Consider the following 25,072-nt stretch of genomic DNA (forward strand, 5'->3'; position numbering starts at 1 on the left):
CTAAATGAGTTTGTCATTAGCTTCTTTGAGCATTAGCATGCAGAGACTAGGGGTGATGGTGTTTCTTTCTAACTTGACATAAATTGATCAAGCTTTTGGTAACCTTTTGTATGCTGGTAGGTGAGATATGAACTCCTAAGCTATCAATATAAGTGGGGCACCATATTTTATCTATAATAGTTATACTTCGATGGATGGCTACGATGCCTTATATAGTCCTAGATGGAATGCTAATTTGGATGTGAAGTTTACTTTTCTTTCATGGACATGTGCTGTATGTAGTAGTATCTATAGGCTTCTTAATGTATGGATTCTCAACTTATTTAATGTGAAACTAGAATATCCAAGTTTCTTTTAAGAATGTTATTGATCCTACTGTGTGGTAATATGCTACCTAAGATTAGCTGATTATCTTGTACCACATAAATTTGACTTATGATCATGTCAATGTCATACATGCAAAACTAATGTGGTAGTGTAGAAGGAGGTAAGCTCACATGTCCATTATTTAAGGTCAACATACTAAAAATTGGAACCAAACCAAAGACCAACCAAAAAAAGTTACCAAATGTTAGCAGGTTAATTGCCACTAAACCAAATAGAGGCCAAACTTCTTTGCCAAAGTTTTGGCAACTATGGTGGCTGCAATCCAAACACATATATCCTACTAAAATTTTAGTCATGCCTCTAATTTGGTGACACAAAAGTTTGGTGGGGCTAGTTAGGGTTCAAACCAAACAAATCCAATATTCCAAACCCACCTTAACATATCTAATACCATATCCCTAGGGGTGAAAATGAGCCGGATTTTTCCGGCCGGCCCTATTGTCCAAATCGTTTTAGATGCTAACTGGATCTCGAATCGGATTTGGATAGTTGTATTGGATATCGGATTCGGATGTAGAGAGCCAGGTAACATGTCGGATATCGGATATCCGTGAATAAAATCAGATATATCCGAAGACTATTCGACAATTATCTGAGCCTATCTTCCAGAGTTAGCATTTTCATACGGAGTCGGATGGAGACGATCTTTATATGAAAATTGTAGCTCTCTATGAGATCTACAAATTTGTAGTTATTAATAAGTTCAAATATTTAATAGAAGCTTCAGCCAGCATATTAGACACTCTTAACTTCTTCGATTTCACTCAAACATAACTCTTTACATAGGAGTATATTGCTAATTTGCTTGTTGGACTCTAATGTAGTTTAGTTTTGGATATGTGGAATGGTCGAACAATCATAACAAATGTGATATATATGGTTGTTGCTTTTACTCAATATCCGAATAAATATTCGTGATCAACATTGTTTGCATCTGACTCATCACACATTCGATCCGTATTCATGATCGAAACTATCCACATCCGTATCTGTATCTCACATCATCCGTGTTCGACTTCAATTCTAATAAAAAATTTAAAATTAAAGATATCCATATGTATCCGATCCGGCTCCGCAGAGGGAAGTCGCAGGTTCGATTATCGTCTGTCGTTCGTTGGTGCATCAATTTTTCTTAGCCCTTCGGTGGCTATTAATCTGACGTGCTGCTGCATCTGCTTGGGACCAATTGCCAATTCTGATTATTATCCTTAGGGCAAAGTTGCCCTAAAACTCGATTTTGTGTTGCTTCCTTGATGATCTGGCCTGAACTCTTTCTCTGTCTCGACATATCTCAGAGATGCTACGACACAAGGGACATCGAGGTGGAAGTAATTCCGACATATGCATGCGCTCCTTTTGTTTTAGATTAAAAGAGTCCTCTAATGATTCTGGCAGTCGTGCTTTCTTCATAGGTCTCGATACCATCATTGATTTCACAATTCTTTCACACCTCTAACCATGTATTAGCAGGTCATAGAGCATGTTGGTCGGATTCCGATGGTCCCCAATCCAAATTTGTCAAGTATGATTCTGAAAGTGTGGAGGATTTTACCAAAGACGGACGGAATTACTTTGAATCGGTGTTCAGAGTCCGCAGATCTGTTGTATTCCTTGCCGCTACTACTGGTAATTTTAATTATCTAGGCCTTTGCATTCGGTTATTATTACTAATCACAGAGCACACGATGTCGCTATCGACCATAAAAAGCCAATTACATTTGCGCAAGTATGATATGCAACAAAGAGGGCACTTCAGAGCTTTATCCTGAGTTTGCTCAGGGAAAGAGTTTTTTTTCCTTTCGTTTTTCTTTCAGCCGCTCTGTGTGGCTGATGCAACTAATGACAGTCTATTTGTGTCATTTTTTTTTTCTTCTTAGCAGTTTTGTGTGGTAGGTCTGTGGGATGTTAGACAAATACACTGCCTACATCATCTTTATATATTAGTGTGGAAAACATTTCTATTATCAATTCTTGATTCTAATATGCTTGCACAGAGGGAAGGCATATGTTTTGCTCAGGAACAATGGTTGATCATGTGGGCAATGAAACGTGGATACTTACCTCTGCTACTTTGGTTAGAAAACCAGGCACTCAGTTTGAGGCCTACAAACAAGGCGCCATTAAGGTAAATGCAACAGCAGTTCTTTTACTTGTTTGCTCATGCTGACTTTCTCCTCTCCTGTGGTGGATAATTAGTTGTAAACTTGTCGATTGCAGATCGAAGTGGTTCTGCACAATGAACAAACTGTTGAAGGGTCCCTAGCAATGTGTAATTTGCATTATAATGTTGCCATTGTGACTATTAAGTCTTCGGAGTCTCGGATATATCTTCCTGTGGTGGAACTCAGTGACCTCCCAGAACGTTATTCCTTGCAGCCTAGGCCTGTAGTTGCTCTAGGTCGGGACATCGACTCAAAAGCTTTTCTGATGAGGCATGGCTATCTGGTCCGTAAAAAGAGCGAGTTAGACTGCAATGAGCTCTTGGTCTGTACGTGTGATGTCAGTCAGGTAACATGACTTTGTAGCTACATTTTGATATCTAGATATGGTTTCTGACTTCCTAGCTGCATTTTGCTGTTAGCTACATTGATTTATTGTAGCATTCCTGGTACTTCATTTCAAACATGGAAAACAAAGTTAAATATGAGCATGTCATATTAGTTATAGTGTGATGAGTTAGGAAAAAAATTATGTAGCACTAGACACTGGTGTGATATCATCAGCATGATTTTGACAGATTTTAGATTCATTTTTATTTGCACTTTTTTGCTGTAAAATCTTAGAAGTGATGACATCAGGTTTAACGCTGTTACAAACTTTGACTATTTGTGTTTTTTATATGTTTGCTACTATATTGTTTTCATGACACTTGCCGTTATTACATAAGTCATAACTGAAGGTTCAACTCATTTTATTGTGGTATCTTTTTTTTTTTTGTGCCAGGAATTCATAGGTGGGCCTGTCATGGATTCTCAAAAAAGATTCCTTGGCATCACTTTTTCCTACCGGGAAACTACTCCGTTTTTGCCTGTTGAGATTGCAGCAAGATGCCTGAAATACTTCAAGAAGTCCAAGTATACTATTTTTCTTTAACTTCTTTAACTTTCATTATAACTTTTTGGATTTTGGTAGTATCCTCTCCAGTGTAAAATTTAACTTTGTTCTTGCAAATCTTTCTTGTCTGTTATTTGCGCCAAAAACACGTGTTGGCTACTGTATACGCGTGCAAGTGTATTGGCAAGCTGGATTCTTTTTGTATAGTTCTTCGCTTACTCTGAGATGCTGTGGCAGCAAGATTGGTTTCAACTATTTTTGAGGCTATACTGCGGAAGTGTCAACTAGTCGCTTCACTATAATATTCTTGTCCTCCAGTAGTCCAGTGATTATTTTCTATTTTCCAATTATAGGCTAACACCCTTGAACCTATAATATGTTACTGTCACTGTGCATTGAGTATTGCCTGGTTTTCATGCATTTTTGTTGTGATTCTGGATATTATCTCATTGGTGATTACTAATAAATATTGAAGTGCCTTTTCAAAATAATGTTTGCAAAATACATGGGTTTGATGTGTAGTGTTAGACTTTGTTGTGCACCGTAATGTTTTCCAAGGTTTAGGAACATACTACTTGTTGCTACTTGTAGGAAAGTAATCATCTTTTTAGTTGGATTTTATGGGTTTCATCTCTAACCTATCCTATTTGTTTGGGATAAAAGCTGTTGTTGTTGTTGCTACTTGTAGGAACAGGAACAGGATGAATCCAATCTTATTTAAAAGATCTCTGACCTGTAGTCGTTCCCTTGGCCTACCATGCTTCTTTTAATGTTGTTAGGCTTTCCAGTCTCTGTTTTAATGTTGATAATTGGTTATGTTATTATGAATTAACATAACAATGATGTTATGCAAGTATTCTTAACGTCAAATCTTGTGATATACTTTCATATGGCCAATTTCGAATTTCTCAACAATTTTGAAAAGAGTGATACCTAGATTCTAAAACATTCTTTAACAAAGAAACGTATGGATATCTTACAACTTAGGCCTACAGTCACAAAGATATCTTGGCAAGTTAGGCCTACAGTACGAAAGATATACTTGATATACCATTATTATCATTGATATTGATAGATAAATTTTATGATGACTGCAGAACATTACCATGTCTTTCCATAAGGGGACAAGCTCTTCACATGCTGGACCTACATGTTCTGGAAAGCATATGCTGCAAATTTGGTAGGCTGCCTTCTGGAATTCTGGTAAACAAGGTACGCAACACACAAAATCCTCTAATTTTATTGCATTTAATCCATCTAGATCACTAATTATGTATTGCGTTAGCTGCTTATCTTTTTCTCATTAATCAATATGTTAGTTTTAGAATGTTCCTATTGTCCTGAGTTTTGACTGTCATTTTAAGCGTTTTAGTGCACACTGAATGACAATTTACTTGGTGTAGAATATCTGTACCTTGATATAACGAGCACTCCGAACTTGTGATTAATGGTGTAAGCATGTACAAGGAACAGCTTGCAGGAGCCACTCATTTCACTCTTAAGTCTTCTAGTTGATCTGAAAGAGCAACGCCACTTGTGCGTGTGTGTTAGTTCAGATAAGATACTGTTATGGGCTGGACCTTGGGCCTGAGGTATAGTTTGTTTGGGTTGGAATTACTGTTCACCGATGATACTGTAGCAACGCGGTACTGTAGCCTAGGTTAGAGATAAGATTGTTAGGGAGATAAGATTTATTAGTTTAGATTGTTAGGACCGCTCTATATAAAGAAGAGCATAACACTCATTGTAGTTAAGCAAGAAGAAACCTAAGGAGTAGTCAGAGCCTCCGAGAGGAGGGCGACTAGCCTATTTCTTTCTGCTATTCTATCTACCCTAGTCAATCCATATCATTTGGTATCAGAGACCTTTGGTCCTGCACCTCCATGGATTCTGCCACTGCAAAGTTTTGCCTCCACGAACTGCACTATACGGAATTCCCGACGCAACACTATGCTAATTGGTCCTTTAGCGAGGAACAATCGGTGGAGGACGCGATGGACCTCAACCTCGATGACTTTTTCTTCCACGAGGAGCAAACAGTGGAGGACGTTGTCCAGCTCTGCGAAGCTGCTTTCCACTGCGTCCGCGCGAATGCCACGTCTGCCCGGCGCGAGATTCCCGGTGCCGTATGTACCGACACGCCTCTACTCAGGGCCCCTGGTCGCCCTTCCTTTGTGGCGGCCTCCCGGAGCCACCCACTCGGTCCCACGTGGGTCTGCCCAACTGCCCGTCGTTCATCCGCTGGCGCAGCCTCCGTCGGATCTCCACTAGACCCACCCGACGTCGCTGGCCCAGCTTCCCGGCGCCGCTCGCTCGACCCCGCTCGCCTCTTCCGTTGGACCTCACTCGTTGTCGCGCCGACCGCCTCCAGCTTGTCGTCACACCGGGCTACCTCTCCGCCGAGTCAAGACCCGACGCCGTCGGGACTGCTCCCACCGCCGTGAGTCGGATCCGGTCGCCGCCGTTGCCCAGGACGCGAGCCGTCTATCCACGTGCACATAGGCAGTCCCTGTGCTGCGCGCTGCCCATATAATGTACCACGTGTGCTGCTCTCTTCACCAACACCGGGCAACATCGACCTTCGGCAGCTGGTTGAGCACGCACAAGATTCTTTGCATCCATCGTTGCCTTCGGTCCTGCAACGCCAAGAGCTCAAGCTACCACCATAGCTCGAGGACAAGCTGTCTTGGAGGGGTGCTGTAATGTTATGGGCTGGGCCTTAGGCCTGATATATAGTTTGTTAGTTAGTTTGTATGGCCTTGAATTACTGTTCACTGACGGTACTGTAGTAGCCCGGGTTAGAAATAGGATTGTTAGGGAGATAAGATTTGTTTGTTTAGATTGTTAGAGCCGTTCCTATATAAAGGAGGGCGTAACACCCATTATAGTCAAGCAAGAAGAAACCTAAAGAGGAGTCAAAACCTTCGACAGGAGGATGACTAGGCTGTTCCTTCGTGCTATTTCATCTACCCTAATCAATCCATATCAGATACATACTTTGTTAAGATGATTAGATAAGATATACATGCAAAAGAATATCTCTGAGAAAAGTCCTATAGCGATGAAAGAACTTAAATTCCTTTATTTCTGAGAAAATGCAGAACTAGTGGACATTCTTGATGAGTATTTTTAAGACTTAAGATGCCTGGGTGTAACCCAGATCCAGCACAAAGTTTGAAAGTATATTTTTTCAACCATACAAAATAGGCTATAGGTGAGGCCTAATCTGCAAATCTGAATATATCCATGCCCATTAGCAGCTACGTGCTCATGATGAGAAAATAACAATCTTGTTATCTGATAAAAATAGGAAACCAGTTATCCTTAATTATTACGAGATTAGACAAAAAACGAGGTTAGGTTCTCATCGTAACAATTACCTGACAGAAGTTATTTATTTTATGCAGTAAATTTACAATTGCACTTATGATGGCACATTCTGTTTGTACTTTGTACAACTTCTCGCACCAGTCACAAAAGGGTGACATTTTGGGTTGCGTGCATTTAATCAATCAAAACTTTGATCATTGATGACTTTTTGTATATTAAGACTGAACATTTGAAAATGGTATGAGTAGAGTTGTCTTAAAATGTAGTTTCATAATTATATAACTTTGCTTTGGTTTGTGGATATATTTTAATAGAAATTATAGTCAAAATTGTATTTTGTCGATCATGTCGATGTCTGTCGGAGAGTGAACTCCTGTCGCAGGGATCCCGAGAGACCCCTTTTTAGAGATTCGGCCGGGGGATGATCCTGGAAAAACTTGTTTGGGAAATAAGCGGGAACGGAAATAAATGCGATGGCTGGCGGGAGACGATCACCCTAATGCAAGAAAAAGTGGGTACGCCGGGTTTTAGACAGGTTCGGGCCGCACGGAGGCGTAACACCCTACTCCTGTATGAGCACTATATTTATCCTTGAAGGGAATTCTTCAAGGAGGTATCTGGTTCTAAGGGGAGAGCTGTTTACAAAGAGCTTGAGGCTCTTATGTTCTAGCTTAACTTGAGCTGGTTCGAGTGTCTGTCGATCTATCTTTGGCCTGGTTCGTCGGAGATTGTTGGTCGTCTGGTGGTCGGGGGCCTTTTGCTCCTTGCTTTTAGTGTTCTCCATCCTTTCCTTTTATAGGCGCGCCGACCTCAACATATCCTGAATGGGAAAGAGGGGACGCGAATGCCAAGGTGCCACAGAGAAAGGCGTAATCATTTCATTTTGGCGAAGTGACAGGGGCGGTGGAGAAATGCGGCGCGCATTCGACCACCAGCCGCTGCGGAAGCCTCGGGGCGCCCTAAAAGGGGCCCACCGGTCAGCCTCAGAGGTGCCCAGTGCGCCCACCCTGTCTTGTTCTTCTGCCAGGGCAGGGTGGCAGGCGGAGTGCTTCGATTCTGGCAACGTTATCCCGAGGCACCTGGATGAAACGGGACGGGACCCGTGCATTTAATGGACCCACGGCCCCCTACTAGTGCATGGCAGGGTCTGACACTGGGGCGTGGGCAGCTGAGAATGTCAGGATGTCAGGATGTCAGACCGCGCGTGCCTATTAAATGCGGCATTGGGCCTTTGACTGGATGACACCCTGACGACGGGACCCTTCGGGTCGTTGAATGATCTTGCGCGAACCTTCGGGGCACCGAGTCCTCGGGGGCTGCCACGTGTAGCCCCGAGCACTCTCTCCCGAGCACTTCGGTGGGACCTTCGGGGCACCGAGTCCTCGGGGGCTGCCACGTGCAGCCCCGAGCACTTTCTCCCGAGCACTTCGGTGGGACCTTCGGGGCACCGAGTCCTCGGGGGCTGCCACGTGCAGCCCCGAGCACTCTCTCCCGAGTACTTTGGTGGGGCCTTCGGGGCACCGAGTCCTCGGGGGCTGCCACGTGCAGCCCCGAGCACTCTCTCCCGAGCACTTTGGTGGGGCCTTCGGGGCACCGAGTCCTCGGGGGCTGCCACGTGCAGCCCCGAGCACTCTCTCCCGAGCACTTCGGTCTTAGTATTTGGACCCTGCAGATCATCGGGGAACTAGGGTGCTCGGGAACCAGAGGCGGCGGCCCCGAGCACCTTCTCCCGGGACTTAGCTTTTTCTTACCTCGCAGGGTGGTGACATGTGGTGGATACCCGGCCTGGCCTCGGGACTTAGGGACCCCTGGTTCTGAATACACCGACAGTAGCCCCCGGGCCCGTTGGTAGCCGATGGGACGGAGACTGCGAATGGGCCCTTCGTCGCGACCGAGGCCAAGGCTAGCGCGGACGCCATGTGGCAAGCTTTCGAGAGGTGGCCCTTGCGGACCTAGACCTCAAGTACGTTCCAACGGGAAAATGAGTGGACGCGTGTCCACACAACTTCCGAAGGGTATGATAACCATACGGGCGGCACGCGCGGTCGCCGCGCAGATCGAGGAAAATACGCCTGGCAACCGCTGACATCGCGCGATCGGCGGGAGATTCGTCTGACAGTTGCGTTGATCGAGGCGACGCTTCGCCGAGCGAACCGTCTGGGGCGGCAGTTTTCGAATTTTGAGATATAAAAGGGGGAACGGATCGGTCCGTTTCCCCTTTTTACGCTCTCTTGCACTTGCGCTCCTGCCTTTTTGGTGCTCCGAAGCCCTCAGGAAAATCCCAGGCGACCGGAGCATTCTCCCTTCTCCCTCTTCTCCACCAAAAAACACCTTCCACCCTGTTGAGATGACGAGGGTTGGAGGAGGACACCGGGATAGGACTTCGGACAGCATCTTGCCGGAGTCTCGTCTGAGGAACGAGGAGGCGGCGGATAAGATTAGGAAGCTGTTGGTACCGGAGGGTCAGGAAGGTGCCGTGGTGGTGAGGCCGGCGACTCTGACGCCGGCGACGACCGTCCCTGGGCGGACTGTTCTCTTCACCTCTTTCGTGGCGGCGGGGCTAGTGCCGCCGTTCTCCGCCTTCTTTCTGCAAGTTTTGGAGACGTACGGCATACAAATGGCGCACCTAAGCCCCAATTCCGTCGTGGCGTTGGCGGTCTTCGCGCATCTCTGCGAAATGTTCGTGGGGGTGATGCCGTCGGCGACGCTGCTTCGCCATTTCTTCGTTCTCCGGCCGGTGGGGAAGAAGAGGGGGCACTCCACGGCGGACGTCGCGGGGTGCTGCAACCTTCGGCTCCGGGAAGGCCTGGGGGATCATTACATTCCCCAGGTGCTGCGCAGCAAGTGGGAGGAGTGGCGGCGGGACTGGTTCTTCGTCGACATCGACCCCCACGAGCGCCTCGAATTGCCAGAGAGGGCGGCGGAACCTCGGCGATCGACGTGGGAGGCGCCGCCGCCAGAAGACGCGAGGCTGAAGCCGGTGCTGGAGCGCATCTTGGAGCTGCGCGAGTCCGGGCTGACCTCAGTCATGGTGGTTGTGGACTTTCTGCGTCGTCGGTTGGCACCCTTGCGAGAGTGGGCCCGACCAAGCTGGTTCTACACCGGGCCGGAGGACATCACCAGGACCCAGATTGGCGCGAGCTGGGATCTGGGGCAGGCGGAGCTGCGAGGGATGACCCGAGTGATCACCGGGACGGAGGACATGAGCCGGGCGGAGCTCCCGTGGCCGGAGATGGCGCTCTGCGCCAATCTCAACCGGGTGGCCATCATGGCGGGGCTGCCGGAGTTCGATGCCCAGGGGCCCGTGGACCGGCCACGAAGCCGGAGTCCCGAGGCCTCCGACCTCCCCGGCCTGGAGGAACTTCTTGGCGAGGAGGTCGCTGGTAGTTCGGCGCGGGCTGGCGACGGGGCCGCCGCAAGCAGCAGCCGCCGTGCCGGAGAGGAGGGCGCCACTGAAGTTGTTGAAGAGTTGGCGCCGGGAGACCGGGGAAAGCGACCCCGGGCCTTGATCCTAGTGCCGGATTCTCCGCCGTCGCCGACGACAGCGGCGGCATTTCCGGTGCTGGAGCCGCGCCTGGTGCGGATGGGGCCTACATCGACGCCTGCGACCTGTACGGCGGAGACCGAGACCCGTCCGGCGGCACCCGAGGTTCGCACGACGGCGCCCGTGGCCTGCGTAGTGGCTCAGCGGAGCCCCCAGCGGAAGAGGCGGCGGGAGGAGTCCGGACCGACGGCACCGGACCCGGGCATCAGGCTCCCAGCGGCCAAATGGCGGTATCGGTGAGTCTTCTTTCTTGCTTTTCCATGGGCATTTTCGGCCCGAACTAAGTTTTGACAACTTTCACTTGTCTCCCGCAGGCCAGCTGCAGGCGCTGCTGTGACGGAGAGAGAGCAGGCGCCGGAGCCAGAGCCGAGCCTACCCGCTGCGACGGCGGAGGCCGGCATAGGATCGGCGGAGGTGCCAATCGACGTGGCGGCCCCTGGGAGAGAGGCGGAGGTGGCAGCCGAAAGAAGGGTGCCGACGGAACCTACCCCGGGCGCGGAGAGCCCGGGGCGGATAACGGTGGAGGCGGATGTTCTGCCGGGGCCGGTGGACAGGGCGGCCGATGCGGGAACGCGGCCGCCGTCCGAGAACTTGGCTCCGGTGGAGCCTACCCCGGGCAGGCAGAGCCCGGGGCGGATGGCAGTGCAAGGCCCTGCAGAGAGCTCGGCCCCCCTGGAGGCACTCTGCGGAGAAGCCTGGGCCCCACCGGTGCCCGGTCAGCCCGCCGATCTTTTCCTGGCCGCCATTGAAGGCGTTCAAGTAGCGGTTGGGCGGCTGGGCGCAGTGGTGAACGCCAAGGAGGGGGAGCTCGAGGCCGAGCGCGCCCGCCTGGCACTGGAGAAGGCGCAGCTGGCGGGCGCCCAGGAGGAGGCCCGTGCGGCAGCCGCGCGGGAGCAGAAGCTCCTAGAAGACATCCGCGCGGAAGCCGCGCGGGAACGAGAAACTCTGAAGACCGCGCGGGCAGAAGCCGCGCGGGAACGAGAAGACGCCGCCCGCTTGGCCGAGCCGTCGAGGCAGCAAGCTGCCGAGGCCCTTGCCAGGATGGGGCAGGCGCAGGAGAGGGAGGTGGCAGTCGCAGCCCGGGAGCAGGCTGCGGAGGAGCGGCAAGCCGAGCTGACCCGCCGGGAGGGCGCGGCCGAGAAGACGCGCGCCGACCTCCAGCGCTGGGAAGACGACCTCCGGAAGATCAGAGAAGAAATCAAGCGCTGGGAAGAGGAAGTCTCCATCCGGGAAGTAGACAACGAGCTATCGGCGTCTGAACTCGGTGCCCGGGAGGATTCGGTGGTCCAGCAGGAGGATGTGCTGGCCCGGCGGGAGAATGAGCTGAGTCGCCGAGAAGGCGAACTGAGTCGCCGAGAGGGCGAAGCTGCTGCTGCGGTGGCCGCCGGGGCTACCAGGGCGGAAGAGAATGCGAAGCACGAGGCGGAACTGGCCGCCCGTGAGCGCGCCTTGTCCGAGATGGTGGCCAAGGCGAAGCAGGCTGCCGTCCCCACCGCAGCTGGCGGGTCTTCTGGTCCGGCCAGGGACCAGGGACTCGAGGCACAGCTGCGGGCCGCCAAGGAGAAGCTCGAGACCGCCTTTGTCTCGCGGGTCAACCTTGAGCATATGCTGGAAGACATCCTCCGGCGGATGCGACGGGCCGTGGAGAAGGGTGGTCTCGGACGGCTTGTCGACGACAAGAAGGGCGACGGCCCCGCACGACAAGTGTTGGGGCTGCAGCAGGTCTGCGAGCGCCTCGAGACCCTGCCCTGGGCAGTTCAGGAACTTGCCGCCCGGGAGGGACGTGGCTTGGCACGTGCCGTGGCCGAGCACGTCCTGGCCTGCTACCGAAGCAGGGACCCGAACTTCCCATTGGAGCCGGCGCGGGAGGGAGTAGTCGAGGCTGAGGAGGAGGCCGCCCGGGCAGCGGTTAGGAGTACCGCCTCCGTGGTGGTGGCCGGCTTCAGGCGAGAGGTGCCGCCGCCGCCAGCCCCCGGGGACGACTCGGAGGATTCAGCCGACGCCTCTGCCGCCGACTAGGCCTTCTGTGCCCTCTTTTCTTTTGTTGTAGATGTAGGAGTGAATATTAGGAGTGAACCCTTAGAAAACGCCTTGTATATGTCTTGTGAATATAATGGCAGCTTTTCCTTGGGCTCGCAACTCCAATTTCTCTGTGTGTTTGATGTTTCTTCTGGTGCTCTGCCTGGAAGTCCCGGGGAGTACTCAGTCGGGCCGTTCCCGACCTTCCCATCCCCGAGAAATGAAGTTGTTCCGGTCGCTGGCGTTGGCGCAGCCAGCCCTCAAGCTCTCGCGAGTCCGCACTGCCTAGGTTAAGAAACGAAGACACAGACTCCCTTGCCCGGGAGATAGATCGATCCTGCTCGGAACACGCCGTGCCTAATGAACACTTTTTCACTTTGCGACCACTCAGTTAGTAGAAGGGAGACGTGTGCGGGCGAGAATGCGACCAAGAGTCCTTGCGGTCCGGTGGTGCCCGGGCTTGAAACGGGCCGGACCGAGCACTGACAACCTGCCCCCGAGACCTGAGCTCCGGACTACCCGAGTAGCTCGAGCGATAGGATTACCCAGGGTACCCGAGGACTCGGTAGTGCTCGGGGTCCATAAAAGCAGACCGAACACCACGACGACCACGAAGGGCTTCGGTCAGACATTATCGCAAGCACGGTACTCCTTTCTACAAACCGCTATGTCGTTCTGGGAAAAAGTAGACACGCGGCAGGGTTTTTGCGTGCAAGGAGACCACCTCGCCGAACAGATTAAAGCGCGAGAGCCCCCGAGAATGGCTCGGGAACATAAATTTACTGAAAGCAGACTTGTCTGAATATAACCACTCACCGGACAGCTGTCGGCCTTCCGGCCAACCGATCCAGGAGGGGTGTGCTTCCGAGCTCGGGGGCCCGGGGACTTGATTCTTTCAACGGAGCGCCCGAGGGCCCAGAGGCATACGAGGCTCCTAGGGTCGGGTGGCCTCGACCACCCAAGCCTAAGTGGTAGGACCACCCGAAGACCCTTGGGGCCGACCAGAGACCGGGGCATTGAAGCCCTCGCGGCCGAACTGCTTGTGATTGCCAGCCTGTGACTTGAGAGAGAATATAGAATTTCTTTGTCTGGTGCGCTCTGTTAGTGCGGTACTTGCTATAGACTGTTCTCGTTTTTGACCCGAGACCTCTCGAATACCCAAACCGGCGAACAAGAGCGGACAGAGGCATAACCTAGAGGTCCTATGGTTCGGTGGCGTCCGGGTATGACAGACCAGACCGAGCACCGATAGCCCGCTCCGAGGGCCCGAGCTCCGGACTACTCGAGCAGCTCGAGCGATTGGATTACCCAGAGCACCCCGAAACTTGGTAGTGCCCGGGAGCCTGCCACGACACCGAACACCACAGCCTACCATGCCGGACGTAGGTCAGCGGCGACTGCTCGCATGCATACCGATCGGGATTCTTTTGTCAGCGGGAAAAAAGAGAGAGCGAACTTTTTCTCGCACAACCGAGCTCCTCACCAGACATATTAAACATACGGAATCCAGAAAAAGTATTTTGATATAGCGATTGCTTATTGAAAAACTTAATGTGCAATATTTACAAGGTTGGGTGACATCGACTTACCCCACGGGGCGAAGCCTTCAGACTGCTCGGGCGGGGAGAAGCCCCCGGCCTTACTAACCTGAACCGCGAGCACGACCATCTACGGGTAGAAGCATCGAAGATGCTCGATGTTCCACGGATTCGGGAGTGGCTGTCCTTCCTCCATCGCCAACCTGAAAGAACCTGCCCGGGGGACCGCGATCACGGTGAAGGGACCTTCCCACACAGGGGACAACTTATTCATTCCTTCGCGCGACTGGATGCGTCGGAGAACTAGGTCCCCCACCTCGAGAGACCGGGCCCGGACATGGCGCAGATGATAACGCCGCAGACTCTGCTGGTACCGAGCCGCCCGGACAGCAGCACGCCGCCGGCGCTCCTCCAGGTAGTCTACGTCGTCGCGCCTTTGATGCTCCTGCTCACCCTCAGAGTATGCATGCACTCGAGGGGAGCCCAGAGTGAGCTCGGAGGGGAGGACTGCTTCGGCGCCGTAGACGAGGAAGAAAGGAGTCTCCCCGGTAGCGTGGCTTGGCGTAGTCCGATTGGCCCATAGCACGGCTGGCAGCTCGTCCACCCATCCCTTCCCGTGCTTAGCGAGCACGTTATAGGTCCGGGTTTTGAGGCCTTTTAGTATCTCCGCGTTGGCGCGCTCGACCTGCCCGTTACTCCGAGGATGAGCGACGGAAGCGAAGCAGAGCTTGATGCCGAGATCTTCGCAATAGTCGCCGAACAAGGCACTTGTGAACTGGGTGCCATTGTCGGTGATGATTCGGTTCGGGACGCCAAAGCGGCTAGTGATGCCGCGGATAAACTGGAGCGCCGTGTTTTTGGTCACCTTGATGACTGGGACCGCCTCCGGCCACTTGGTGAATTTGTCGATAGCGACATATAGGTATGCATAGCCCCCGACTGCTCGGGGGAATGGACCCAGAATGTCCAAACCCCAGACCGCGAAAGGCCATGACAGGGGAATGGTATGGAGAGCCTGAGCTGGCTGGTGAATCTGCTTTGCATGGAACTGGCATGCCCTGCAGCGCCGAACCAGCTCGGAAGCATCCTGGAGAGCTGTAGGCCAGTAGAAACCTTGCCGGAAGCCTTTCCCGACCAGCGTGCGGAACGATGAATGGCCACCGCACTCGCCCTCATGGACCTCAGCGAGAAGATCGCCGCCTTCTGCCCGAGAGATGCATTTCAGGAGGATACCTCCTGCGCTACGTCGGTAGAGATCCCCATCCACAATGGCATAGTGTTTGGACTGCCGAGCAACCCTTTCGGCAGACGCCTCATCCTCGGGTAGGAACTTTTCTTTCAAGTACCCTCGGATGTCAGACATCCACGAGGCATCTTGAGAACATTCGGCGAGCACAGCGCACTCGTCGGACGGCGGCGCCCTGACGGGGCTTCCCACTGAGGGCACCGCCGGGGTCTCCTGAATTGAGTTCGAGGTTTCCCCTTCATCCTGTTCGGCAGGCAGGACGGAAGGCCGTGCGAGTCTTTCTTCAAAGACTCCGGCAGGGACGCGCGCACGTGATGAGGCCAGGCGAGAGAGCTCGTCGGCCGGAGCATTGTCGCGGCGAGAGATATGCCGCAATTCGAGGCCGTCGAAGCGTCTCTCGAGCTTTCTGACTGCAGCCACGTACGCCGCCATTTGAGGATCCGTGCACTGGTACTCCTTGGACACCTGGTTGACGACCAGTTGGGAGTCCCCTTTGACCAGGAGGCGGCGAATCCCGAGCCCCACCGCAGCTCGGAGGCCGGCGATGAGACCTTCATACTCCGCCATATTATTGGATGCGCGGAATTGCAACTGTACGACGTACCGGAGCTCTTCACCCGTTGGGGAGGTGAGAACCACTCCGGCCCCTGCGCCTTTCAGCGAGAGGGAGCCGTCGAAGTGCATGACCCAGTACCCGGGCGCGTCGTGCCCGGGATAGGCAGAAACCTCTTCTGGGACGACACAGGGGACGGGCGTCCACTCTGCCAAGAAGTCGGAGAGTGCCTGGCTTTTAATTGCCTGGCGACTGACGAAGTGTAGGTCGAACTCCGCCAGCTCTACTGCCCATTTGACAACGCGCCCGGTGCCTTCCCGGTTCCGGAGAATGGGTCCCAGTGGATAAGTGGTAACCACCGAGACTTTGTGCGCCTGGAAGTAGTGGCGCAGCTTCCGGGAGGCGATGAGCACGGCATAGAGCAGCTTCTGAGCTTGGGGATACCTTGTCTTGGCCTCCCGGAGGACCTCGCTGACGAAGTACACCGGTCGCTGTACCCGGCGGGCCCGGATGGTGGCCCCACCCGGGGGGCTGCCACAGCTCCCAGGGTCGGCGGTATGGTCGGGGTTGGCCGGGCATTCGAGCTCGATTCCTTGGCTGGGAAGAGCAGTGTGCTCGGGCTCGACCCCTCGCTCCGGGGGAGCCACGAGGACAGGTGAGTGGTCGGGGGCCTCTGGGAGCTGGGACCCAGCACCCGGCCCTGAACACTCGTCTCGCTCCACCACCAATACTACGCTCACAACCTGAGGAGTGGCTGAAACGTAAAGCAGCAGGGGCTCACCTTGAGAAGGAGCCACCAACACGGGTGGCGAAGTAAGGTACTTCTTTAAGTCGCGGAAGGCCTGCTCGGCCTCCGGCGTCCAGTCAAAATGACCGGATTTTTTCAGAAGCTTGAAGAGGGGGAGCCCTCGCTCCCCGAGCTTGGAGATGAAGCGCCCGAGGGCGGCCATACAGCCGGCGAGGCGCTGGACCTCCTTGAGTCGAACCGGGGGTCGCATCTGCTCGATGGCCCGGATCTTCTCTGGATTGACCTCGATCCCTCGGCCAGAGACCAAGAAACCAAGGAGCTTGCCCGCCGGCACCCCGAAGACACATTTCTCCGGGTTGAGCTTGAGGCGGGTAGAGCGGAGACTGTTGAAAGTCTCGGCAAGGTCCTCGAGCAGGGTGGCGCGGTCTCGGGTTTTGACCACGAGATCGTCGATGTAGGCCTCGACGTTGCGGCCAACCTGCGAGTTAAGAGTGATACGAATGGCGCGCTGGAAGGATGATCCAGCGTTGCGCAGGCCGAAAGGCATTGACATGTAGCAATAAGTCCCCACCGGGGTAGTAAAAGCAGTTTTTTCCTCGTCCCCTACGGCCATGCGAATCTGGTGATACCCAGAGTTTGCATCTAGGAAGCACAAAAGATCACATCCCGCAGTTGAATCTACGATTTGATCAATGCGAGGTAAGGGGAAGGGATCTTTAGGACAAGCCTTGTTAAGGTCGGTGTAGTCCACGCACATGCGAAGCTTGCCGTTGGCCTTCGGGACGATGACTGGATTTGCTAGCCAGTCGGGGTGGAGGACTTCTCGGATGAATCCGGCGTCGAGGAGCTTGCGGACCTGCTCGCGGATAAACTCCTGGCGCGCTGGCGCCTGCCGCCGGACCTTCTGCTTCACCGGGCGGGCGTCCGGACGCACGGCCAAGTGATGCTCGATCACCTCCCTAGGGATCCCGGGCATGTCGGACGGTTGCCAGGCAAACACGTCCACGTTAGCCCGGAGGAAGGCGACGAGCGCGCTTTCCTATTTGCTGCCCAGGTCGCTGCCGATTCGGACAACCTGGGTAGCGCCTTCGCCCACCTCGACCTCCTTCGTTGGAACAGAGGTGTCGGCGGCGAGTCGGGGTCTGGATGAAGAGGGTCCCGGGCCCCCTGAAGAGCCATCAACCTCGGCCTGTGCTGAGACCAGAGCCATGTATGATTGTTCGGCGCAGGAGACGGCGCCGCGGGAGTCGGCGACCACAGAGATAGAGCCTGCGGGGCCGGGCATCTTAACCGTAAGGTATGCATAATGCACGGCCATCATGAACTTGGCAAGCGCCGGACGCCCGAGGATGGCGTTGTAGGGGAGAGGGAGCTCCGCAACATCGAAGAGGACGCACTCCGTGCGGAAGTTGTCCCGGCTCCCAAATGTGACAGGCAACTCAACCTGCCCGAGGGGCAGGGAGTGCCCGGGAGTTACTCCACAGAAAGGGAGTGACGGCTTTAGGCGTCGGGAAGATACTTGCAGCTTCTCAAAAGCCTCCTTGGAAAGGAGGTTGAGACCGGCACCACCGTCGATCAGCACTCTGCCGACCTTAACATTGCAGATAGTGGGAGACACAACCAGAGGTAGCCGTCCCACGGCTGCAGTACTGACGGGGTGATCTGCCATGCTGAACGTGATCGGAGCATCCGACCACCTCAGGGGTCTTGTGGCCTCCTCGCTCGGGGTTGCCGAGCAGACTTCGCGCCGCATGACCTTGATGCCACGGCGCGAGCAGGGTGTGTAAGCGCCCCCGTCGATGAAGGCAACCGCATGCTCGGGCTCCTGGAAGCCGAGCTCGGTGTTGTTGGGGACGACCTCGGCATCGCCTCCTCCGTGGGACTCGTCGCGCTCCCTCTGGCGCTGCTCCACGAGTCCTTTGACCGTACGACACTCCGTGAGGTCGTGCCATCTGGTCAGGTGTATGGGACACCATTTACCTGGCTCGGGCCCCGCGGGAGCGGGGACCCTCGCTGGAATAGGAGCTCGGCCAGGGGCCGGGGCTCTTGCTGGAGCTGACGCCCTAGCCGGTGCCGGGGCCCTCGCGGGCACAGAGGCCCGAGGAGGAGCCCGAGCAGGGGCCCTGACGGGGCGCCGATCGGCACCCGGCCGACGCTCTTGCCGGCGATCGGGCTCTTGCGGCTCCCTGTGAGCGGGGACTTGGGCTAGCTCAACGGGAGCGGCCTCGCGCTTCCTTCTCTTTTTCTTTTCCCGCTTATCAGAGCGGGAAGAACTTGGCTGGTCGGAAACGGGGCGAGGAGCATGCCATGCCCTGGCCTCCGCAGCCTTGGCGCACTTATCGGCCAGTGCGAAAAGCTCCGCAGGGGTCTCGATCTCGTGCGTACCTAGCTTCTCGAGCATCCGCTCATCACGGACGCCCTGCCGAAAAGCAACAATAACAGCATGGGGGGCCACTCGCGGAATAGTGTTGCGAACCTGGCTGAAACGCTGTATAAATCACCGTAGCGTCTCCCCTTCCTGCTGTTGGACGGCGTGGAGGTCGCACTCCAGACCGGGACGTGCGAACGTGCCCTGAAAGTTGGCCACGAATTGGTGGCACAGGTCATCCCAGGAGCTGATAGATCCTGGGGGTAAGTTCATAAGCCAAGAGCGGGCGGAACCCCTCAAGGCAACATGAAAATAGTTTACCATCACCTTTTCGCTGCCTCCGGCCGCTTGGACGGCCGTCGTGTAGATCTGGAGGAACTCGACGGGGTCGATGGACCCGTCGTACTTCTCCGGCAGCTCGGGGCGGAACTTGGAAGGCCACCTCACCCGGCGGAGCTCGGTGGTGAAGGCACGGCAACCGGTGCCGTACCCCGCAGCACGAGCGGGGGTTCTTGGTGGCGAGAAGCGGCGAGCCGGGGATCCCCGGTGGTCATGGGCCGGGAGAGAGGAAGCCTGGTCCTCTGCCCCAACCCCCTGCCGGGTCTCCCGCTGACGTTCGAGAGTGACTCGGGCATCTTCGTGGCCCCTCCGCTCGTCAAGGTGCAAACGAAGGTCCCGGGCTCCGGACATGGCCAGGGGGACGGCACTCCGCCTGGAGACCCCTCGGCCCGTGCGGGTGTTGCCCGCTGAGGAGCCGGCTCTGGCGGCACCGTGCTGAGAAGTGGCGCGAGGACTCCCGGCCTGCACCTGGCGACGAGCAGTGCCGACCAAAGCGACGACGTCTTGCATCCACCGGCCTTCCGGAGTGTTTGGCGTGGCCTGAATGGGCGGGTGTCTGAGGAGAGCTTGTGCTGCCAGCAACGCGCTCCCTGGGCTGGCCTCACTGAAAGCGAGCCTGCACCGAGGCGGCACCCGACGTGGTCCAGAGGCAGACCTGGCGGCCGGGGTCCCGACCACCTGCTGGGGGTCGGAAAGTACGTTGGCAGCGGCGGCGGCGCTGATGGGCCCAGCGCCTTGATCCCCTTGGGCGGGAAAAGCCGCACGCGTGGATGGCGGCTGCCGCGGGTACGCAGCAGCGACGGGGCTTTCTTCGTGGGGCAGCGTTCCGTTACTGGAAGTGGAGCCGGAACGCTGGAGACGGTGCCCACCTACCATCTTTTCCTGTGGAGAAAAAAGTGAAACAAACAATCCAGGGATATTCCCCCCTACCTGGTGCGCCAGCTGTCGGAGAGTGAACTCCTGTCGCAGGGATCCCGAGAGACCCCTTTTTAGAGATTCGGCCGGGGGGATGATCCTGGAAAAACTTGTTTGGGAAATAAGCGGGAACGGAAATAAATACGATGGCTGGCGGGAGACGATCACCCTAATGCAAGAAAAAGTGGGTACGCCGGGTTTTAGACAGGTTCGGGCCGCACGGAGGCGTAACACCCTACTCCTGTATGAGCACTATATTTATCCTTGAAGGGAATTCTTCAAGGAGGTATCTGGTTCTAAGGGGAGAGCTGTTTACAAAGAGCTTGAGGCTCTTATGTTCTAGCTTAACTTGAGCTGGTTCGAGTGTCTGTCGATCTATCTTTGGCCTGGTTCGTCGGAGATTGTTGGTCGTCTGGTGGTCGGGGGCCTTTTGCTCCTTGCTTTTAGTGTTCTCCATCCTTTCCTTTTATAGGCGCGCCGACCTCAACATATCCTGAATGGGAAAGAGGGGACGCGAATGCCAAGGTGCCACGGAGAAAGGCGTAATCATTTCATTTTGGTGAAGTGACAGGGGCGGTGGAGAAATGCGGCGCGCATTCGACCACCAGCCGCTGCGGAAGCCTCGGGGCGCCCTAAAAGGGGCCCACCGGTCAGCCTCAGAGGTGCCCAGTGCGCCCACCCTGTCTTGTTCTTCTGCCAGGGCAGGGTGGCAGGCGGAGTGCTTCGATTCTGGCAACGTTATCCCGAGGCACCTGGATGAAACGGGACGGGACCCGTGCATTTAATGGACCCACGGCCCCCTGCTAGTGCATGGCAGGGTCTGACACTGGGGCGTGGGCAGCTGAGAATGTCAGGATGTCAGGATGTCAGACCGCGCGTGCCTATTAAATGCGGCATTGGGCCTTTGACTGGATGACACCCTGACGACGGGACCCTTCGGGTCGTTGAATGATCTTGCGCGAACCTTCGGGGCACCGAGTCCTCGGGGGCTGCCACGTGCAGCCCCGAGCACTCTCTCCCGAGCACTTCGGTGGGACCTTCGGGGCACCGAGTCCTCGGGGGCTGCCACGTGCAGCCCCGAGCACTTTCTCCCGAGCACTTCGGTGGGACCTTCGGGGCACCGAGTCCTCGGGGGCTGCCACGTGCAGCCCCGAGCACTTCGGTGGGACCTTCGGGGCACCGAGTCCTCGGGGGCTGCCACGTGCAGCCCCGAGCACTCTCTCCCGAGTACTTTGGTGGGGCCTTCGGGGCACCGAGTCCTCGGGGGCTGCCACGTGCAGCCCCGAGCACTCTCTCCCGAGCACTTTGGTGGGGCCTTCGGGGCACCGAGTCCTCGGGGGCTGCCACGTGCAGCCCCGAGCACTCTCTCCCGAGCACTTCGGTCTTAGTATTTGGACCCTGCAGATCATCGGGGAACTAGGGTGCTCGGGAACCAGAGGCGGCGGCCCCGAGCACCTTCTCCCGGGACTTAGCTTTTTCTTACCTCGCAGGGTGGTGACATGTGGTGGATACCCGGCCTGGCCTCGGGACTTAGGGACCCCTGGTTCTGAATACACCGACAATGTCCAAAACGCCACTTTTTTGTGACTGTAGGGAGTAAATTTTTTTTTTGTCCCAATCATCAATTTTCAGCGTATGACCAAATTATTGATATCCATCGACCATCATTAGTTCTCCTGTGAAGTAATAACTATTAACCAACTATATTAGAAATGGACAATATAAAAAGGTAATTAAAAAATGGTTTTCTTCCTCTTTTCCCTGCTCGTTTCACTGTTAGAAGTTATCCATTACCTTAGTTCTTTCAATTTAGTTTTTTCGGTTCCCTTTGTCTTGCATTCTTTACTGCTATCTGTTATTGAACTACCAAATTTGGACACTTGACCAAGAAGTTACATTAGTGCCAATACACTTATTATAAGATGGTCTTTCTCAATTCTTGTTCTGTTAATAACTCCTACCATTAGATTGGACATTGGTGGGTTTGATGATATATGACCTTTTGTCATAAGCCTGTTCCTATTTCTTGGATATGGAGGGCATCACAACTTTGTAGCATGAACCGTCTAACTTTGCAATAATGTTGTCGGTGTATTCAGAACCAGGGGTCCCTAAGTCCCGAGGCCAGGCCGGGTATCCACCACATGTCACCACCCTGCGAGGTAAGAAAAAGCTAAGTCCCGGGAGAAGGTGCTCGGGGCCGCCGCCTCTGGTTCCCGAACACCCTAGTTCCCCGATGATCTGCAGGGTCCAAATACTAAGACCGAAGTGCTCGGGAGAGAGTGCTCGGGGCTGCACGTGGCAGCCCCCGAGGACTCGGTGCCCCGAAGGCCCCACCAAAGTGCTCGGGAGAGAGTGCTCGGGGCTGCACGTGGCAGCCCCCGAGGACTCGGTGCCCCGAAGGCCCCACCAAAGTGCTCGGGAGAGAGTGCTCGGGGCTGCACGTGGCAGCCCCCGAGGACTCGGTGCCCCGAAGGCCCCACCAAAGTGCTCGGGAGAGAGTGCTCGGGGCTGCACGTGGCAGCCCCCGAGGACTCGGTGCCCCGAAGGCCCCACCAAAGTGCTCGGGAGAGAGTGCTCGGGGCTGCACGTGGCAGCCCCCGAGGACTCGGTGCCCCGAAGGTCCCACCGAAGTGCTCGGGAGAAAGTGCTCGGGGCTGCACGTGGCAGCCCCCGAGGACTCGGTGCCCCGAAGGTCCCACCGAAGTGCTCGGGAGAGAGTGCTCGGGGCTGCACGTGGCAGCCCCCGAGGACTCGGTGCCCCGAAGGTTCGCGCAAGATCATTCAACGACCCGAAGGGTCCCGTCGTCAGGGTGTCATCCAGTCAAAGGCCCAATGCCGCATTTAATAGGCACGCGCGGTCTGACATCCTGACATCCTGACATTCTCAGCTGCCCACGCCCCAGTGTCAGACCACTAGCAGGGGGCCGTGGGTCCATTAAATGCACGGGTCCCGTCCCGTTTCATCCAGGTGCCTCGGGATAACGTTGCCAGAATCGAAGCACTCCGCCTGCCACCCTGCCCTGGCAGAAGAACAAGACAGGGTGGGCGCACTGGGCACCTCTGAGGCTGATCAGTGGGCCCCTTTTAGGGTGCCCCGAGGCTTCCGCAGCGGCTGGTGGTCGAATGCGCGCCGCATTTCTCCACCGCCCCTGTCACTTCGCCAAAATGAAATGATTACGCCTTTCTCCGTGGCACCTTGGCATTCGCGTCCCCTCTTTCCCATTCAGGATATGTTGAGGTCGGCGCGCCTATAAAAGGAAAGGATGGAGAACACTAAAAGCAAGGAGCAAAAGGCCCCCGACCACCAGACGACCAACAATCTCCGACGAACCAGGCCAAAGATAGATCGACAGACACTCGAACCAGCTCAAGTTAAGCTAGAACATAAGAGCCTCAAGCTCTTTGTAAACAGCTCTCCCCTTAGAACCAGATACCTCCTTGAAGAATTCCCTTCAAGGATAAATATAGTGCTCATACAGGAGTAGGGTGTTACGCCTCCGTGCGGCCCGAACCTGTCTAAAACCCGGCGTACCCACTTTTTCTTGCATTAGGGTGATCGTCTCCCGCCAGCCATCGCATTTATTTCCGTTCCCGCTTATTTCCCAAACAAGTTTTTCCAGGATCATCCCCCCGGCCGAATCTCTAAAAAGGGGTCTCTCGGGATCCCTGCGACAGGAGTTCACTCTCCGACAAATGTTATGTTCATTTCAATACCATTTATATTCAGGTGCTTTTACTTTATGAAACTGTAATTTTATTCCTCGCCTATTTACGCTATGCATCTTCATTGTGTATTTGTGTTTTATTTTTGTTGGGACAGGTACCTAACAAGTTTAACTTGTTCAATAAATGTTTGCAAGATTTAGAAAATGAGCATATAGAATGTTTTCTATTCTTGGTTACTATCTTTACGTTTTGGCTTGCATCAACATAATTCTATGCACATTTGTAGATTTGTGACATATCAACAGAAAATTGTGGAGGGATTGAGGTTGGCGATATTATCTCAGAACTTGATGGGGTTATTCTTTACTCCGTAGCACAGGTATTACATTTGTCTAGAAATCACTATCACTACCCGTGTGTCAGTTTGCAAAAGTTTTGGGTTAATGTATCCGTCTTAGATGAGGATGAATTCATATAAGATTTTGTACCCTTTTTACAACTTGATGAATTCATACGACTGTTCTATTAATCGTATGAAAGTGATAAAGTCCTAAAATGGTAATCAAGTGGGAAGAAACTTTTATTCCTTGTGCTGCACTATGTGGCATTTCATTTCATGAGAATGTGCCGACTCATCCATATGTTTACAATGACTTAATACAGTAGAAAATTACCCTCGACATTCTATCATCTACTGATATCACTTGTGTTCTATTACTCATCACTTCGTCCCCACATCGCTGTGCTTCTAATGCACTTTGGTTGAAGAATTTGAATATGTTCTTGTAGCATTTTCATGGGAGATCCTGATCACACTCTGGAGCTGATACCTGTCTATTTTGTTCTTTTCTCAGTTTACTGCGATGCTTCTAGATAAACTGGAGGCTGCAACGGGTACACTGAATACAGTGACACTCCAGGTTAGTGTGACTAACTACAATAGTTATAATTATTTGGTTACAATGTTAATTCTTTCTATGTACAACTAAGTAGGCAGTTGTACAAAGACCCACAGATAAAACTACATTTGTAGCAAAACTGAATGTACAAGCGGTTGCCTCTGATGAATGTGACCAGTCATTCCAAAACAGGTTTGTGTTAAAAAAGAATACTTTCGAGACTTGTATGTCTTTTTTTTTTTTTGATGATTGATGAGGTTTGTTTCAATTATAGATGGATACAGTACAAGCAGCTATGGTCACCGTGAGCAGTTGTAGTGATGACAGTCTGAAGATAATGTGAGTGCATCCTTAGATAATGGTAGAATTGGGTCATAAAGGTTTGCTGTCATTTAATAGTCTTTTCATAATCACGACAACATGTACAGTGTGGGGGTAACCATGAATAGCTTATAGCATAACA

General features: G+C 53.7%; 2 protein-coding genes across 2 annotated transcripts; both read left to right on the forward strand.

Moving 5' to 3' along the window:
* The first annotated feature begins 1,579 nt into the window (after nt 1–1,579).
* LOC133906797 (uncharacterized) lies at nt 1,580–3,059 on the forward strand. The gene is made up of 5 exons (XM_062348812.1): nt 1,580–1,709; nt 1,858–2,013; nt 2,382–2,512; nt 2,605–2,895; nt 2,988–3,059. Exons 1-5 carry the CDS (start codon nt 1,685–1,687, stop codon nt 3,057–3,059), a joined length of 675 nt encoding a protein of 224 aa, XP_062204796.1. The 5' UTR covers nt 1,580–1,684.
* A 1,482-nt stretch (nt 3,060–4,541) lies between these two features.
* LOC133906101 (uncharacterized) lies at nt 4,542–24,778 on the forward strand. Its single transcript, XM_062347887.1, has 3 exons — nt 4,542–4,653; nt 23,997–24,089; nt 24,565–24,778. The coding sequence occupies exons 1-3, from the start codon at nt 4,579–4,581 to the stop codon at nt 24,697–24,699; spliced, it is 303 nt and encodes a 100-aa protein (XP_062203871.1). The 5' UTR covers nt 4,542–4,578; the 3' UTR covers nt 24,700–24,778.
* The last annotated feature ends 294 nt before the right edge of the window (nt 24,779–25,072 follow it).

This window comes from Phragmites australis, chromosome 23 (assembly GCF_958298935.1).
Source record: "Phragmites australis chromosome 23, lpPhrAust1.1, whole genome shotgun sequence".
In the NCBI taxonomy this organism is placed as follows: Eukaryota; Viridiplantae; Streptophyta; class Magnoliopsida; order Poales; family Poaceae; genus Phragmites; species Phragmites australis.

What these genes read in the sequence shown, in the direction of transcription:
- LOC133906797 (XM_062348812.1), top strand. Translation starts at nt 1,685, where the DNA reads ATGCTACGACACAAGGGACATCGAG. An exon ending in ACGACACAAGGGACATCGAG is followed by an intron (nt 1,710 to 1,857) that starts GTGGAAGTAATT and finishes ATGTATTAGCAG; the next exon opens with GTCATAGAGCATGTTGGTCG. An exon ending in ATTCCTTGCCGCTACTACTG is followed by an intron (nt 2,014 to 2,381) that starts GTAATTTTAATT and finishes ATGCTTGCACAG; the next exon opens with AGGGAAGGCATATGTTTTGC.
- LOC133906101 (XM_062347887.1), top strand. Translation starts at nt 4,579, where the DNA reads ATGCTGGACCTACATGTTCTGGAAAGCATATGCTGCAAATTTGGTAGG. An exon ending in CTGGAATTCTGGTAAACAAG is followed by an intron (nt 4,654 to 23,996) that starts GTACGCAACACA and finishes GCACATTTGTAG; the next exon opens with ATTTGTGACATATCAACAGA. An exon ending in TTCTTTACTCCGTAGCACAG is followed by an intron (nt 24,090 to 24,564) that starts GTATTACATTTG and finishes TTCTTTTCTCAG; the next exon opens with TTTACTGCGATGCTTCTAGA.